Source organism: Rattus rattus, chromosome 8 (genome assembly GCF_011064425.1).
Source record: "Rattus rattus isolate New Zealand chromosome 8, Rrattus_CSIRO_v1, whole genome shotgun sequence".
In the NCBI taxonomy this organism is placed as follows: Eukaryota; Metazoa; Chordata; class Mammalia; order Rodentia; family Muridae; genus Rattus; species Rattus rattus.
Genome location: NC_046161.1, coordinates 67,895,871 through 67,913,035, shown reverse-complemented (window position 1 = coordinate 67,913,035; position 17,165 = coordinate 67,895,871). Strand labels below are relative to the sequence as shown.

At 41.1% G+C, this 17,165-nt stretch overlaps 1 protein-coding gene across 1 annotated transcript in view; it reads left to right on the top strand.

The window, feature by feature from the left end:
• The window catches only part of Unc13c (unc-13 homolog C), a 443,880-nt gene that overhangs the window by 344,939 nt on the left and 81,776 nt on the right, over nt 1-17,165 (top strand). Inside the window, exon 23 of the mRNA XM_032910033.1 lies at nt 9,403-9,480. Coding sequence (XP_032765924.1) covers nt 9,403-9,480 — 78 coding nt within the window. The remainder of the gene's footprint in view (nt 1-9,402; nt 9,481-17,165) is intronic.

The following is a 17,165-nucleotide window of genomic DNA, read 5'->3' as shown; positions in this document are numbered from 1 at the left end:
TGTCCCCATCTCAAACAAGCCAAATCATCCTTTTCTAAATCAATTTTTCTTTATTTTAAACATTTTTTTTTATTAACTTGAGTATTTCTTCTGTACATTTCGAGTGTTATTCCCTTTCCCGGTTTCCAGGCAAACATCCCCTTCCCTCCCCCCCCCTTCCTTATGGGTGTTCCCCTCCCCACCCTCCCCCCATTGCCGCCCTCCCCCCCACAGTCTAGTTCACTGGGGGGTTCAGTCTTAGCAGGACCCAGGGCATCCCCTTCCACTGGTGCTCTTACTAGGATATTCATTGCTACCTATGAGGTCAGAGTCCAGGGTCAGTCCATGTATAGTCTTTAGGTAGTGGCTTAGTCCCTGGAAGCTCTGGTGGCTTGGCATTGTTGTACATATGGGGTCTCAAGCCCCTTCAAGCTCTTCCAGTTCTTTCTCTGATTCCTTCAACGGGGGTCCCGTTCTCAGTTCAGTGGTTTGCTGCTGACATTCGCCTCTGTATTTGCTGTATTCTGGCTGTGTCTCTCAGGGTCGATCTACATCCGGCTCCTGTCGGTCTGCACTTCTTTGCTTCATCCATCTTGTCTAATTGGGTGGCTGTATATGTATCAGGCCACATGTGGGGCAGGCTCTGAATGGGTGTTCCTTCAGTCTCTGTTTTAATCTTTGCCTCTCTCTTCCCTGCCAAGGGTATTCTTGTTCCCCTTTTAAAGAAGGAGTGAAGCCTTCACATTTTGATCATCCGTCTTGAGTTTCATTTGTTCTAGGCAACTAGGGTAATTCAAGCATTTGGGCTAATAGCCACTTATCAGTGAGTGCATACCATGTATGTCTTTCTGTGATTGGGTTAGCTCACTCAGGATGATATTTTCCAGTTCCAACCATTTGCCTCAATTTCATAAACTTCGTTGTTTTTGATAGCTGAGTAATATTCCATTGTGTAGATGTACCATTTTTCTGTATCCATTCCTCTGTTGAAGGGCATCTGGGTTCTTTCCAGCTTCTGGCTATTATAAATAAGGCTGCGATGAACATAGTGGAGCACGCGGTCTTTTTTATATGTTGGGGCATCTTTTGGGTATATGCCCAGGAGAGGTATAGCTGGATCCTCAGGCAGTTCAATGTCCAATTTTCTGAGGAACCTCCAGACTGATTTCCAGAATGGTTGTACCAGTCTGCAATCCCACCAACAATGGAGGAGTGTTCCTCTTTCTCCACATCCTCGCCAGCATTTGCTGTCACCTGAGTTTTTGATCTTAGCCATTCTCACTGGTGTGAGGTGAAATCTCAGGGTTGTTTTGATTTGCATTTCCCTGATGACTAAAGATGTTGAACATTTCTTTAGGTGTTTCTCAGCCATTCGCATTCCTCAGCTGTGAATTCTTTGTTTAGCTCTGAACCCCATTTTTAATAGGGTTATTTGTCTCCCTGTGGTCTAACTTTTTGAGTTCTTTGTATATTTTGGATATAAGGCCTCTATCTGTTGTAGGATTGGTAAAGATCTTTTCCCAATCTGTTGGTTGCCGTTTTGTCCTAACCACAGTGTCCTTTGCCTTACAGAAGCCTTGCAGTTTTATGAGATCCCATTTGTCGATTCTTGATCTTAGAGCATAAGCCATTGGTGTTTTGTTCAGGAAATTTTTTTCCAGTGCCCATGTGTTCCAGATGCTTCCCTAGTTTTTCTTCTGTTAGTTTGAGTGTATCTGGTTTGATGTGGAGGTCCTTGATCCACTTGGACTTAAGCTTTGTACAGGGTAATAACCATGGATCAATCTGCATTCTTCTACATGTTGACCTCCAGTTGAACCAGCACCATTTGCTGAAAATGCTATCTTTTTTCCATTGGATGGTTTGGGCTCCTTTGTCAAAAATCAAGTGACCATAGGTGTGTGGGTTCATTTCTGGGTCTTCAATTCTATTCCATTGGTCTATCTGTCTGTCTCTGTACCAATACCATGCAGTTTTTATCACTATTGCTCTGTAATACTGCTTGAGTTCAGGGATAGCGATTCCCCCTGAAGTCCTTTTATTGTTGAGGATAGTTTTAGCTATCCTGGGTTTTTTGTTATTCCAGATGAATTTGCAAATTGTTCTGTCTAACTCTTTGAAGAATTGGATCGGTATTTTGATGGGGATTGCATTGAATCTGTAGATCGCTTTTGGTAAAATGGCCATTTTTACTATATTAATCCTGCCAATCCATGAGCATGGGAGATCTTTCCATCTTCTGAGGTCTTCTTCAATTTCTTTCTTCAGTGTCTTGAAGTTCTTATTGTACAGATCTTTTACTTGCTTGGTTAAAGTCACAACGAGGTACTTCATATTATTTGGGTCTATTATGAAGGGTGTCGTTTCCCTAATTTCTTTCTCGGCTTGTTTCTCTTTTTGGTGTAGAGGAAGGCTACTGATTTATTTGAGTTAATTTTATACCCAGCCACTTTGCTGAAGTTGTTTATCAGCTTTAGTAGTTCTCTGGTGGAACTTTTGGGATCACTTAAATATACTATCATATCATCTGCAAATAGTGATATTTTTGACTTCTTCTTTTCCTATCTATATCCCCTTGACCTCCTTTTGTTGTCTGATTGCTCTGGCTAGAACTTCAAGAACTATATTGAATAAGTAGGGAGAGAGTGGGCAGCCTTGTCTAGTCCCTGATTTTAGTGGGATTGCTTCAAGTTTCTCTCCATTTAGTTTAATGTTAGCCACTGGTTTGCTGTATATGGCTTTTACTATGTTTAGGTATGGGCCTTGGATTCCTATTCTTTCCAGGACTTTTATCATGAAGGGGTGTTGAATTTTGTCAAATGCTTTCTCAGCATCTAATGAAATGATCATGTGGTTTTGTTCTTTCAGTTTGTTTATATAATGGATCACGTTGATGGTTTTCCGTATATTAAACCATCCCTGCATGCCTGGGATGAAGCCTACTTGATCATGGTGGATGATTGTTTTGATGTGCTCTTGGATTCGGTTTGCCAGAATTTTGTTGAGTATTTTTGCGTCGATGTTCATAAGGGAAATTGGTCTGAAGTTCTCTTTCTTTGTTGGGTCTTTGTGTGGTTTAGGTATAAGAGTAATTATGGCTTCATAGAAGGAGTTCGATAGTGCTCCATCTGTTTCAATTTTGTGGAATAGTTTGAATAATATTAGTATGAGGTCTTCTATGAAGGTCTGATAGAATTCTGCACTAAACCCGTCTGGACCTGGGCTCTTTTTGGTTGGGAGACCTTTAATGACTGCTTCTATTTCCTTAGGAGTTATGGGGTTGTTTAACTGGTTTATCTGTTCCTGATTTAACTTCGGTACCTGGTATCTGTCTAGGAAATTGTCCATTTCCTGCAGATTTTCAAGTTTTGTTGAGTATAGGCTTTTATAGTAAGATCTGATGATTTTTTGAATTTCCTCTGAATCTGTAGTTATGTCTCCTTTTCATTTCTGATTTTGTTAATTTGGACACACTCTCTGTGTCCTCTCGTTAGTCTGGCTAAGGGTTTATCTATCTTGTTGATTTTCTCAAAGAACCAACTTTTGGTTCTGTTGATTCTTTCTATGGTCCTTTTTGTTTCTACTTGGTTGATTTCAGCTCTGAGTTTGATTATTTCCTGCCTTCTACTCCTCCTGGGTGTATTTGCTTCTTTTTGTTCTAGAGCTTTTAGGTGTGCTGTCAAGCTGCTGACATATGCTCTTTCCTGTTTTTTTCTGCAGGCACTCAGCGCTATGAGTTTTCCTCTTAGCACAGCTTTCATCGTGTCCCATAAGTTTGGGTATGTTGTACCTTCATTTTCATTAAATTCTAAAAAGTTTTTAATTTCTTTCTTTATTTCTTCCTTGACCAGGTTATCATTGAGTAGAGTATTGTTCAATTTCCACGTATATGTGGGCATTCTTCCCCTTATTGTTATTGAAGACCAGCTTTAGGCGTGGTGGTCCGATAGCACGCATGGGATTATTTCTATCTTTCTGTACCTGTTGAGGCCCGTTTTTGACCAATTATATGGTCAATTTTGGAGAAAGTACCATGAGGAGCTGAGAAGAAGGTATATCCTTTTTGCATTAGGGTAGAACGTTCTATAAATATCCGTTAAGTCCATTTGGCTCATGACTTCTCTTAGTTTGTCTACGTCTCTGTTTAATTTCTGTTTCCATGATCTGTCCATTGATGAGAGTGGGGTGTTGAAGTCTCCTACTATTATTGTGTGAGGTGCAATATGTGTTTTGAGCTTTAGTAAGGTTTCTTTTACGTATGTAGGTGCCCTTGTATTTGGGGCATAGATATTTAGGATTGAGAGTTCATCTTGGTGGATTTTTCCTTTGATAAATATAAAGTGTCCTTCCTTATCTTTTTTGATGACTTTTAGTTGAAAATTGACTTTATTTGATATTAGAATGGCTACTCCAGCTTGCTTCTTCCAACCATTTGCCTGGAAAGTTGTTTTCCAGCCTTTCACTGTGAGGTAGTGTCTGTCTTTGTCTCTGAGGTGTGTTTCCTGTAGGCAGCAGAATGCAGGGTCCTCGTTGCGTATCCAGTTTGTTAATCTATGTCTTTTTATTGGGGAGTTGAGGCCATTGATGTTGAGAGATATTAAGGAATAGTGATTATTGCTTCCTGTTATATTCATACTTGGATGTGTTATGTTTGTGTGCTTTTCTTCTCTTTGTTTTGTTGCCAAGACGATTAGTTTCTTGCCTCTTCTTGGGTATAGCTTGCCTCCTTATGTTGGGCTTTTACCATTTATTATCCTTTTGTAGCGCTGGATTTGTAGAAAAGATATTGTGTAAATTTGGTTTTGTCATGGAATATCTTGGTTTCTCCATCTATGTTAATTGAGAGTTTTGCAGGATACAGTAGCCTGGGCAGGCATTTGTGTTCTCTTAGGGTCTGTATGACATCAGTCCAGGATCTTCTGGCCTTCATAGTTTCTGGCGAAAAGTCTGGTGTGATCCTGATAGGTCTACCTTTATATGTTACTTGACCTTTTTCCCTTACTGCTTTTAATATTCTTTCTTTATTTTGTGCGTTTGGTGTTTTGACTATTATGTGACGGGAGGTGTTTCTTTTCTGGTCCAATCTATTTGGAGTTCTGTAGGCTTCTTGTATGCCTATGGGTATCTGTTTTTTTAGGTTAGGGAAGTTTTCTTCTATGATTTTGTTGAAGATATTTACTGGTCCTTTGAGCTGGGAGTCTTCACTCTCTTCTATACCTATTATCCTTAGGTTTGATCTTCTCATTGAGTCCTGGATTTCCTGTATGTTTTGGACCAGTAGCTTTTTCAGCTTTACATTATCTTTGACAGTTGAGTCAATGATTTCTATGGAATCTTCTGCTCCTGAGCTTCTCTCTTCCATTTCTTGTATTCTGTTGGTGAAGCTTGTATCTACAGCTCCTTGTCTCTTCTTTTGGTTTTCTATATCCAGGGTTGTTTCCATGTGTTCTTTCTTGATTGCTTCTATTTCCATTTTTAATTCCTTCAACTGTTTGATTGTGTTTTCCTGGAATTCTTTCAGGGATTTTTGTGACTCCTCTCTATGGGCTTCTACTTGTTTATTTATATTTTCCTGGAATTCTTTTAGGAATTTTTGTGATTCCTCTCTGTAGGCTTCTACTTGTTTATTTATGTTTTCCTGTGTTTCTCTAAGGGAGTTCTTCATGTCTTTCTTGAAGTCCTCCAACATCATGATCAAATATGATTTTGAAACTAGATCTTGCTTTTCTGGTGTGTTTGGATATTCCATGTTTGTTTTGATGGGAGAATTGGGCTCCGATGGTGCCATGTAGTCTTGGTTTCTGTTGCTTGGGTTCCTGCGCTTGCCTCTCGCCATCAAATTATCTCTAGTGTTACTTTATTCTGCTATTTCTGACAGTGGCTAAACTGTCCTATAGGCCTGTGTGTCAGGAGTGCTGTAGACCTGTTTTCCTCTCTTTCAGTCAGTTATGGGGACAGAGTGTTCTGCTTTCGGGCGTGTAGTTTTTCCTTTCTACAGGTCTTCAGCTGTTCCTGTGGACCTGTGCCTTGAGTTCACCAGGCAGGTCACTTGCAGCAGAAAAGTTGGTCTTACCTGTGGTCCCGAGGCTCAAGTTCGCTCGGGGGTGCTGCCCACGGGCTCTCCGCGGTGGCAGCAACCAGGAAGATCTGCGCCGCCTCTTCCGGGAGCCTCAGTACACCAGGGTTCCAGATGGATTCTGGTGCTTTCCTCTGGAATCAGTAATGTGTGCAGAGAGCAGTCTCTTCTGGTTTCGCAGGCGTGTCTGCCTCTCTGAAGGTTTAGCTCTCCCTCCCACGGGATTTGGGTGCAGAGAACTGTTTATCCGGTCTGTTTCCTTCAGGTTCCGGCGGTGTCTCAGGCAGGGCTCCTGCTGCTCCTGGGCCCTCCCCCACAGGAACCCAGAGGCCTTGTACAGTTTCCTCTTGGGTCAGGGATGTGGGCAGGGGTGGGCAGTGTTGGTGGTCTCTTCCGCTCTGCAGCCTCAGGAGTGCCCACCTGACCAGGCGGTAAGGTATCTCTCCCACGGGTTCTCTATTTTAAACATTTTTAAGCCCAAACACTTTAGCCATTTAGAAATGTCTGTCCCTAATTTGAATAACACTTTAGTATATATGGTATTTTAGGTTTTTGACTGTTCTCAGTTAAGATAAATGTATATCATATGTTTATAAGGAAACTCAAAATGTACACATCCTGGGTAACAGCTGTGCCCAAACATATTCTCTTATCTCTGTAAACTCCTCAGTAAGCAATAGAATTAGGTTAGGATCATGTGCCTTTTACTGGGGATTTTTATTTCAAAATTTGTAATGCATAGTCTTGCTACATAGCCCATGTGGGCCTTGAACCTTGAGTCCTCCAGCCTTAGCCTTCCAGTTCTAAGATGCAAGGCATGTGCCACACCTGGATGGCTTTATTAAAGCATTGATGTATTTATTCTTACTCACTGACTGCAGAATTGTTAGAATCAAGCTGGGTTTTGTGCTTGGATTTGAGGTATAATTGAATGGATATCTAGTTCTTATTAGTGATGTAATAAGTTAATGAAACAACAGTGCCTTGGAGCCTTTCAAGGTCAGGGAGAATTTAGTAAAGGAGAAGAGTTTTACATTTATTTTGAAACTCAAATTTATATTTAATTAGAAAACTCAACTTTCTTGCTCTCTTCTCCATACTCTTTCCATGTTGTGAGTAGACATTGTCCCAAGTGAGTCCAACTCTCTATATTCCTTTACCCTCCCTAGCATTCTTGAAAACCAGAAATGGTCATATTTGAGTTGGTGCATGGCTTTTATATAAAGAATTGGTATTCTAGTCCTGTTTTGTGTGCTGAGAAGAATAGGCTTAAATACTAGCATCAAATAAATCAAATAGAGTACGCCCTGATCAAGGAGTGCTGGTTGTGATTTTTGGAAGTGGAGGGCATCAAAACTGACCGGAGCATCCCAGTTCAGCAGCCAGAAACTCAGGAGTATCATTCTCAGCTATCTATGTTTAAAAATATAAAATATTTTAGTGGCCAGAATTCAGGAACAGAAGTGTGGAATTGTTTCCATAAATCAAACTTAGGTTGTGGTCACTTTAAGAGTCAAGTACAAAGTCTCTGGAAGGTCTGTGATGTGGTTAAGGTAATAATAAAATCTTTCCACTGATGAGCGCTAACGCCTCTGTGATGTCCCATGAGTCCTCTGTCTGACCTTCTGATTCACTGCTGGCTCCCTTCCCAGCCACTTGGACGATGTGTCCATTTCCTGTCTCCGTCGCCCCTCTCCCTGAGCCACTAACTCTTCAGAATCGATGTGTAGCAGCCATCAGTGAGGTTTGCAACTCTGCCAACATCTATTTTCCGATTAGAAATTAATTCCAAATTGATATCTAGTCTTGTCACAAAGTTTTATATCGCCATTGCCCTTTTCTACCTCTCTCGAAAACAACTCAAATGCCTACGTACACATCCTGTGCAAGCACAGTGCGGCAGTCCCCCCGGTGCCTCAGCAGCACACACAGCGTTTACGTTTAGCCAGTGATTAAAAAAAAACCCCTTGTTTTTATAAGCCTTTATAAAAACAAAGGCAAAGTAGGTGATAGAAAGTTTGAAACCCAGGAAGGAGAACTCTAATCCAAACAAAGGAAAGGGACCCAAATAAGCAAAGAATGCAGGAAGACAAACGCATTTGGTCTGGAGCCAGATGAGGAGCGAAGAGAGTCAATAGCTTCCTGGCTTTAGAGACAGAGACTCCATTAAAGTTATTTTAAATTCTTTTTTGTTATTTTAACCCCAAGTTTTCTTGGGTTTAAAAAAAGAAATGCAATGCTCTTTTGGTTTTAAAGAAGCACAGTTACCAGAGAATTGAAATTAGTTGATTTTCTCTAAACTTTACAACGTAGAATGAGGTAGGTTAGGGATACAGCTTCATTGGGAGAACACTTGTGAAGCATCTATGAAGCCCGGGGTTCAATCCCCAGCACTGCAGAAACCAGGCCTGGTGGTGCACATCTGCCGTCCCAGACCACTGGACACAGAGGTAGGAGAATCAGAAGTTCAAGGTCATTCTCAGCCATCGGAGGCCAGCCTGGAACAGATGAAACATGGTTTTGTTTTGTTTTGTTTTGTTTTTACCTTTAATCTATTTTCACAGTCCAGTTTTTATACCCCTCCCCTTCTATCCTCTGACAGTTCCTCATCCTCATCTTCTTCCCCCAGTTTCCAAGATGTCCCCACACCCCCATACCTTCCCACAACCTGCCAGACCTCCCCATTCCCTAGGGCCTCAAGTCTCTCAAGGGTTAGGTGCATCGTCTCTCATTGCAGCCAGACCAGGCAGTCCTCTGCTGTATATGTGTCGGGGGCTGGGGGAGGGGGTGGGGATCGGACTAGCTAGTGTATGCTGCCTGGTTGGTGGCTCAGTGTTTGAGAGATCTGGGGGGGGGGCAAGGGTTTATTGAGATTGCTGGTCTTCCTATGGGGTAGCCCTCCTCCTCAACTTCTTCCAGCCTTTCCCTAACTCAACCACAGGGGTCCCCAACTTCAGACCATTGGTTTGGTGTAAGTATCTACTTCTGTCTCAGTCATCGTTTCAAACAAAACCATAAATAAAAGGTGGCTAATTCTGGTGTTCAAAGTATCACAACACGAAGAAAAGGGGTGCTGGTAGCCTGTCTCCATGAGCTATTCCATGAGTTGGTTGTTAAATTGTATTCCCCAAAATGATCATCTATTTCCTTTCTGGTCCCAGCTGTTAAAAGCCATTTGTCAAAGTAGCAGAATGATTCTGTTTGATGTGTATCACAGGCACGGGTGACAGCTATACACTGTATCACTCCAGAAGTGACATGTGGAGGATACTCCTCACATTGGCCTCTCTCTCTCTCTCTCTCTCTCTCTCTCTCTCTCTCTCTCTCTCTCTCTCTCTCTCTCTCAGCCTTGCATATTGATGAACAACATCCAACAACTGCGGGTCCAGCTGGAAAAGATGTTCGAATCCATGGGTGGGAAAGAGGTGAGTGTGTGTCCACTCTTGTCTTTACCAAAGGACTCTTGGGTGGATGCTAGTAGCATTTTGCTTTGCTGTGGAAAATGTCTTACTTTTTGAAATGGTTTTTAACCATGAACAGGAAGCATTTGTTTGTTTTTAATCTCTGAAATCCCATTAACAATTACGGCAGTCACTTTGACAGTGGTTTAGTAGATGGGGCAGGGAGAGAGCCAGTCGACTTGTTATACAGTTAAAATGTAGACATATAAGCTAGTGATCAGTAGTATGACAAAGTTTACATTTTATACCATCATCTTGAAGTTGATGCTTGTTTTAGAACCCATGTTGTGGCGATAGTGCTATGTCCTATGTCAGTGTTCGGTGTTAATTTTTCACATCGTGAAAGCTGCGTCAAATGTGCTATGTGTTGTGTCCATAATGTGTCGTGTCTCTATTCAACACCCGTGCCTTGCAATTCCACGAACAGAAGAAGGAAGGAGAGAGATTCTCCTATGAGGTTTGTGATGGCAGGCATTACCTGCTTCCCCTGGCTCTCCTTCTCACCCACGCGTGCTCTCTCATTTGCTTCTGGGGATCAGGCAAAGAGCAAAACATTAATTAGCTCACACCTGCCTCTTCCTGCTTGCCAAGGTCTTGTCTTTCCTTACAAACTGATGTGAGTGGGGATTGAGGAACTGAGGAATGAACGGGGAAGACATTGAAGGCAAGGGTCAATGGAGCAGCTGGTCTTCCCCGTCTCACCCCACTTAACCACCAACAGCACAGCAACAAGAATAAAACAAACTCTTAGGGCTGGAGAGATGGCTCAGCAGTTAAAGGCACTGACTGCTCTTCCAGAGGACCCAGGTTTGGTTCCCAGCTCCTACATATCTGCCAGCTCACTAACATCTGTACCTCCAGGTCCAGGGGAATCTGATGCCCTCTTCTGGCCTTCTTAGGCACTGCATACACACATGCAGGCCAACACTCATCCACAAAAACTAAATATTTTTACATGAGAAAACAGACCCAGTGAAGCTATGGCCACAGTGCTTCTAATTCACTTACATCGGACTTTCTACAACAATAAGCCGTGGGCCCATGCAGAAAGCTAGGTTAGAAATGAAAGCAAATTCCCCTTTTAAATGTCTGAGGCTGCAGAGTCTCATTTAGCATCAGCCTCTTCTCATGATTCTTTAAACCAAGGAGGACTTGGCAGCCCTCCCTCCCCGGTGTGACAAGATGAGGGTGCTACTTATCCGCCAGGAAATGAAAAGCACCAGAATACGTGTGTGATGCTACAAAATGTTTTGGTTTGGTTGGGGTTTTTTGTTGTTGTTGTTTTGGTTTGGTTTGGTTTGGTTTGGGGTTTTGGACTGTTGTTGTTTGTTTGTTTTGGTGGGTTTTTTGGGGGTTTTTTTTTGGGTTTTTTGTTTGGTTGGTTGGTTGGTTTTTGTTGGTGGTGGTGGTGTTTTTTAATATGAGTTCTTTCACTGGTGGTCTCAGATCAGCCTGTATGAAATAAGGCCTCACTCCGTGCAGTGTGCTAATGCCTTCTCCAAGGTCTGGGGGTGGCAACCTCACTTCTGGATTCTTCTGTTGAAATCAATGAATGGGGCAGTTGGGGATCATCCCATGAGAGTCCCTTTCTAAATTGTCCTGATGCTTCCTGGCATCCACTTACGTCTATTTAATATTTTTGGTAAAGAAATTATTCATTTCTTGTGGGAAGTCTCAGTCCAAAATTCAGTGAAATTGAAACCCCAGGAATCACGTAAGAATGAAATAATATATTAAATGACCTATTTCTAGAAGCTTCCCCCCTAATCCAACTATTTCTCTACCGTTCTGGGTTTGGACTCTGATGCAGATAATATTTGCTGAGCTGAGTCCTAAGCAGACAAGACAGAACTAAAAGAATAAAGGCCCCATGGTTAAAGGAAGCTACATGGACCAAGCTGCCCACTTGCTAAGCACCCAACAGAGAGACTTGTTTACCAGGCAAAAAGCGATTCTTACTTGTGGAGCAATTACCTATTTGAAAGGTTCAGGTTCTCATTTTAAACTGTGTTCATATATAAATTTTTCCTTTATAATGCAAGTTATGCCCGTTTATTGAGTTCCTTATACATAACACACATGAAAAATGCAAATGATTGAGTGAGGGAGATAAAACAAAGGCCTGGTTTTGAACTATCTAATCTGTCAGATGAATCAGAGCAGCTCTAGTGCCCTTTGTTTCCTGCCTTTAAATATCTTTGATCCCTCTTCCTTGTATTCAATGTTCTTCTGTCCCTCTTTCTATGTAGTTTTCCCTTCCTTTTTAATCTGGCATCCATTGATAAGGAAAAACTTTAAGCTGAGCCAGTCAGAACTGGCATAGAGGTGTGTGAAGCCTAGAAATAAAACAAGACCCAAACCCAAGGCCAAGTGTAAGGCACAGCTTTCCAGGACGAGTGTGCTTAGTTAGTTATAATATATGTTATATATTATATAATTAATAGATGTTATATATTATAAAGTTAATATATATGTTAGAGTTGTGGGTTACTGTACTTGGCTTCCTTCATGACCCAAGTTATGAGAATGATCTGCAGGTTCTTTCCATTAGGGTCATCAGTGAGAGGCAGTTATTTAAACAAACACTTTCACTTGGGGCTTTTGGAGAAATCAAAAAGTATTTTATGGCCATGGTAGCATATGGTGAAATCCCAGAACTCGAGATATGGAAGCAGGAGGGTGAGAAGTTAGCTCTTGTCCTTGGCCATGTGGTAAGGTCAAGGCCATCTTGGTTTATGTGAGACCCTACACCACCCCAGAATAATCCAAGGGAAGAAGAAAAAGAGGTAAAATGATTATATGGTATGGCCAGGAAGTCATCTTTTGCTATAAGTCACATATACAGTACCTGACACAGGCATATTCAACAGCCTTTGAAAGCTTTACCATGTAAGGCTAACAAGATGCTCCGTGGATAAGACCATTGGCTATGCAAGCATGAGGACCTGAATTCAATTTCCCAGAATGCATGCAAATATCCAGGCATGACCGCAAGTACACACCAGTAACATCAATGCCGTAAGAGGCAGAGACGGGAGGATCTCTGTGGCTTGCTGACCACCAGCCTAGTTCCAGGTTTGGTAAGAGACCCTGGATCAAGTGAATAAAACAGAGTAATTGAGTAAGATACCCACTACTGTTGTCTGGCCTCCACATATATGAATAAGCCTGTAGGCACACACAAGCACACACATGTGTACATAAATTATACACATGCAGCATATATGATACATATGCACATATATCTTTCTTTCAAATTATAAATAAGTTATTCCAAGCAAACTAATGACAGTTGCCAATTTCTTCTGCCCATGCAGCTATATAGGGAATCTATATAGGGACATACACTCACCATTCCAGGCTATTTTCCTCCTTTCTCAGGAGTTTATTATATTGACCACTCTATGCTGGGGTGTGTACTTCTCATTACAAAAACCAAATTAGCAAATGACTGTTTGTTCATTTGCTCAGAGTAGCCTTAAATGCTATGTGTATGCTAGCTGAGCTCTCCCCGTAGGCTGCTTGCCTCTAGCACTGGCTGCAGCTGGCCGCAGCTGGCCGCTTGCAAGCATGACTGCATGATTATGCTTTGACTGCCAGGACAGCTCTTCCTCACAGAACAACCTCTTTTCCCTGGACACAGAAGTGTTTCACACCTGTATTTTGGTTTTGTGCTCTTTCTCAGTGAAACATCCATCTTCTGCATGGATGAGTACAATTAGCCCGAGGGGATCACTGTATTGACTAATAGGAAATATACAGTCTATATTATAATCTGACTTTGGGATGAACGTTAACCATTTACCCCACCATCACTATACTATGTCATGTGGCGCCCTTACGTACCACAATAACAGTAAAAGTATCAAAACTAGAGAATGATTGTCCAGTTATTCTGTAATAGATGGAATAACTCAAAAATGTTGTGGTCTATGCTAGTTTGTTTCTTGACTATAACTCCGTATGTGTCTATTGCAACTTCTTTGTATAATTTCCCAACATGAGCATATTATTACAGCTCTTGGAAGTCTGTTGCAAATCTTCCTTTGATTAGCAATTTGATTTGCATAAGTATATGAAAAAGAAAATTAAATTATCAAAAATGTAATCTTTTTGCAGGAAGTCACAATGTATTGGTTACGTAATTTGATTTAGGAGAATTCTGACTGTGAGCACAGGATCTGCACTGTGGTACAAGTACTTGAAATGGGGGCACCTTTGGTTATTCATTAGCTTAATGAGTATGGACAGTACCCAGACTCTAGAAGTTATTCCTTATTGAAATATTTACAAGAAAAGAAAGTTGCTTTTAAACTGCATTTCTATCCTACTTACTATAAATCAGACCCAGTTGGTGTCATGGTAACATGATTTTTATTGACATGTCTCAGACATAACTGACTTTTCTGAGTCAAGTCATGGTGAGGATTTGACCATAAGTTTTGTGTTTGTACATAATAGCGCCAAGGAATCTATAGCATACCCCACTGTCTATTTCATTCTTGTGTTTCAATCATGTGTGTCTGGTTTATTCTGAATCTTTTAGTGCTGAGCTAGTATTTGGCTGCACCAGAGTGTGACATACAAATCACTGAAGTCCTCCCCAAATCTACTCCCCACGCAAACGTAAGGGGCGGCTCCAGGGCAGAGAGGAAAGCAGGGACTCTGGGATGGAGGCTCACTGTTTGAAGACGAGGTTTCCATATCAGCAGTCACTAAACTTCAGCATGCACCCTGGCTTTGGGGTGAGATTAAGGAGACACACTGCTGACTCCAGCCCCAGAGGATTTGGATCAGCAGGTAACAGGCAGGACTGTGTGATTCCAGTAGAAAACAAATTCCCCAGTGTGGTGACACTGACAGTGCTGGCCTTGGGACTCAGTACCACTACTTTGTCTTTGTAGACTAGAAACAGCATGATTAAAAACAGCTCAAGGGCTGGAGAGATGTCTCCACAGTGAAAAGCACTTGCTGCTCTTCCGGAAGATCCAGCTTCAGTTCCCAGCACCCACACGTTGGCTCACAATTGCCTATGACTCTAGTTCCAGGGGATCCAATGCTCTCTCTGGCTTTTATGGGCACCAGGCACATACATGGTGAACATACATACATGCATACAAATACTCACAGACATAGCTGAAAAGATAACAACTCCAAACACCTTTACCTCATCTCTGGACCACCCTCAGCCATCGAACTTTTCTGTTCTCTGAATCTTGATTTAACATGATTGGATGGAGTTTGGAACGATACACAATAGAATTGTCAAGTTTTTGTAGTTATTATAACAGTCCTAAAATATGCAAAACTTTGTCATTTCTTAAAAGCCTTATATAGACTTTTCATTACGTTCTATGCATCGTCTTGCTTCCTAGTGTTTATATTTTTTAATTTGCAATTTTAAAGATAATAAGGATATGTTCAAATCTCCAGATGATATGTTCGATCTTGGCTTCTGGATATAAGCAGAAATTTCATTTAGTAATAAATTAATGAGGATCAATATCCTGTTTTTAATCATTTTTCAGTAAGTATAAAATAAATTGTAGAATAAATTGAATTATAAAACATATATTAGGCAGCTCAATAATAAAACAGACAATTCAATTAATTATAACTTACTTTCAGCTCTAAAATTGTCTCCCAAAGCAATTTCAAGTATTTATAAATTAAAAAGTTTAATTATCCATTGTGCCTACTCAGAGTTATTGTACCTGCAGGAGGGCAGGAATTGGGGTAGAAAATAAACGCATTTTTCATTGTCTTTGGCCTGGAGGAGTTTGCAAAGAATAAGCACTCATAAAACAGCAATTAAGAGCCAGGGTACCTTTCAGCACCTAGAACAGCAGCTCTCAACCTATGGGTCATGACCCTCTGGGGGGGTCTTGTATATCAGGTAGTTACATTATGATTAATAACAATAGCACAATTGCAATTATGAAGTAGGGACAAAATGATTTTATAGTTGGGAGTCACCACAACATGAGAAACTCGGTGAAGGGTCGCAGCATTATGAATGTTGAGAACCATACACTCAGAAGCTAGGCATCTATGTTAATTGGACCACTTTAAGCATCTCTCCCCAGCTCTTCACCTCAGGTTTGACCCATCTATCACATAATTCAAAGCATTGTAAAACATACTAGGCAGCAGAAATATAGTGAGTGCTAAGATAACACTACTTTAAAAAATGTTGGGTTTATTCAGGAAGTCAGAATAATAAAAGAGAGACAAGGGTTGTGAGGGAAGATCACTTTCTAATCTTGGAAGTGCCATTCAAAGGCAAATTTAAGTGCTGTATTTTATTCCACAGTAAACTCAAACTTCTAGCATCTCATTGTGTGGATATAACCCAAAGGTGAGATGGCATGTGGCTGAAGTCAGAAAATGCAATCAGTTATTTTTAGTTTCATAGCACCAACCAACAAGAAGTTAACATCTGACATCTCGGACATCCTGGCCTTTTATTTGCAGGTGCTGCCTGGTTTCTGTCTCCTCACAGCCATCTCTGTGAATAGAGTTTTCAATTGGATTTAACAGAAAACTAAGAGAACAATGAGCTAGAAGAACTCTTAGCTTCTTGTAATCTATATTGTATTTATTGTTTGGTCTGTATAACTAAAAAAGGCACAGCTTTTGCCTCAAACTAGTGGTTCTCAACCTCTGGGTCGTGACCCTATTGGGGGTCAAATGACCCTTCTGTGGGAGTCATGTCAGATATCTTTCATATCAGATATTAAATTACAATTCATAACAGTAGCAGAATTAGTTATGAAGTAGCAATGAAGATAATTTTATGGTTGGGGGCTCACTATAGTATGAGGTACTGTATTAAAGGGTTGCAGCATTAGGAAGGTTGAGAACCACTGCCTGAAAGGAAATAAGAGATAGTTTATTCTAGAGCAAAGTTGAGTGACCGTGGAGCACAGATTTAGGTGGCCCTGAATTCTATGTTTTAACCTGGAAGCAGTTGCATGAACTTTTGTAGTTTTACAGAATAAAGAAGGTCCTAAATCAAGGCAAGTTTAAAATGCATGAGTAGGTACGTCAGAGAGACAGTTATAGCAAGTTCGGAGAAGGTTTTCTATAGGCCTTCAAGTGATGACATTCTTAGCTTTCTGGTTGGTGAAAACCAGTGGTCTGCTAAGTTAAGAGATTCCAAATAGTTCTTATCTTTTAGTCACCAAATGTTAGTTCTGACACAGGGATGGGCAAAAACTGGCTACTCAGATGGCTAAAGCTAGCCCAGATATGGTGATCAGCCTCCTGATCTGTAGCACTCCAACCTCTCTACAGCACTGTAGCTCCAATCAGTTAATCAGTCTTTGAAGACACAGATTTTTCCCAGAAACTTTTGTCGCTCATTGATACCTAATACGTAGCTTTGTCAAAGCCGAAGACAGTACCTCACTATATCTAAAAGTAATCGTTAATCTGATGTACCATAATAGTGTCTAACTATATACACTATCTAGTTATGCTGTGATTTGGCCACTGAGAGTCTTCAACTTGCCAAAACCATAGTTTAAGCTGTGAATTTACACACAGTGACTGGCATTTCTAGCCCAGCATCCATGTCCTTCCAGGTCAGATGAGGAATATGCAGTACTCTGCCTCTACACATAACCATGTGATCATGCGATCTTGAG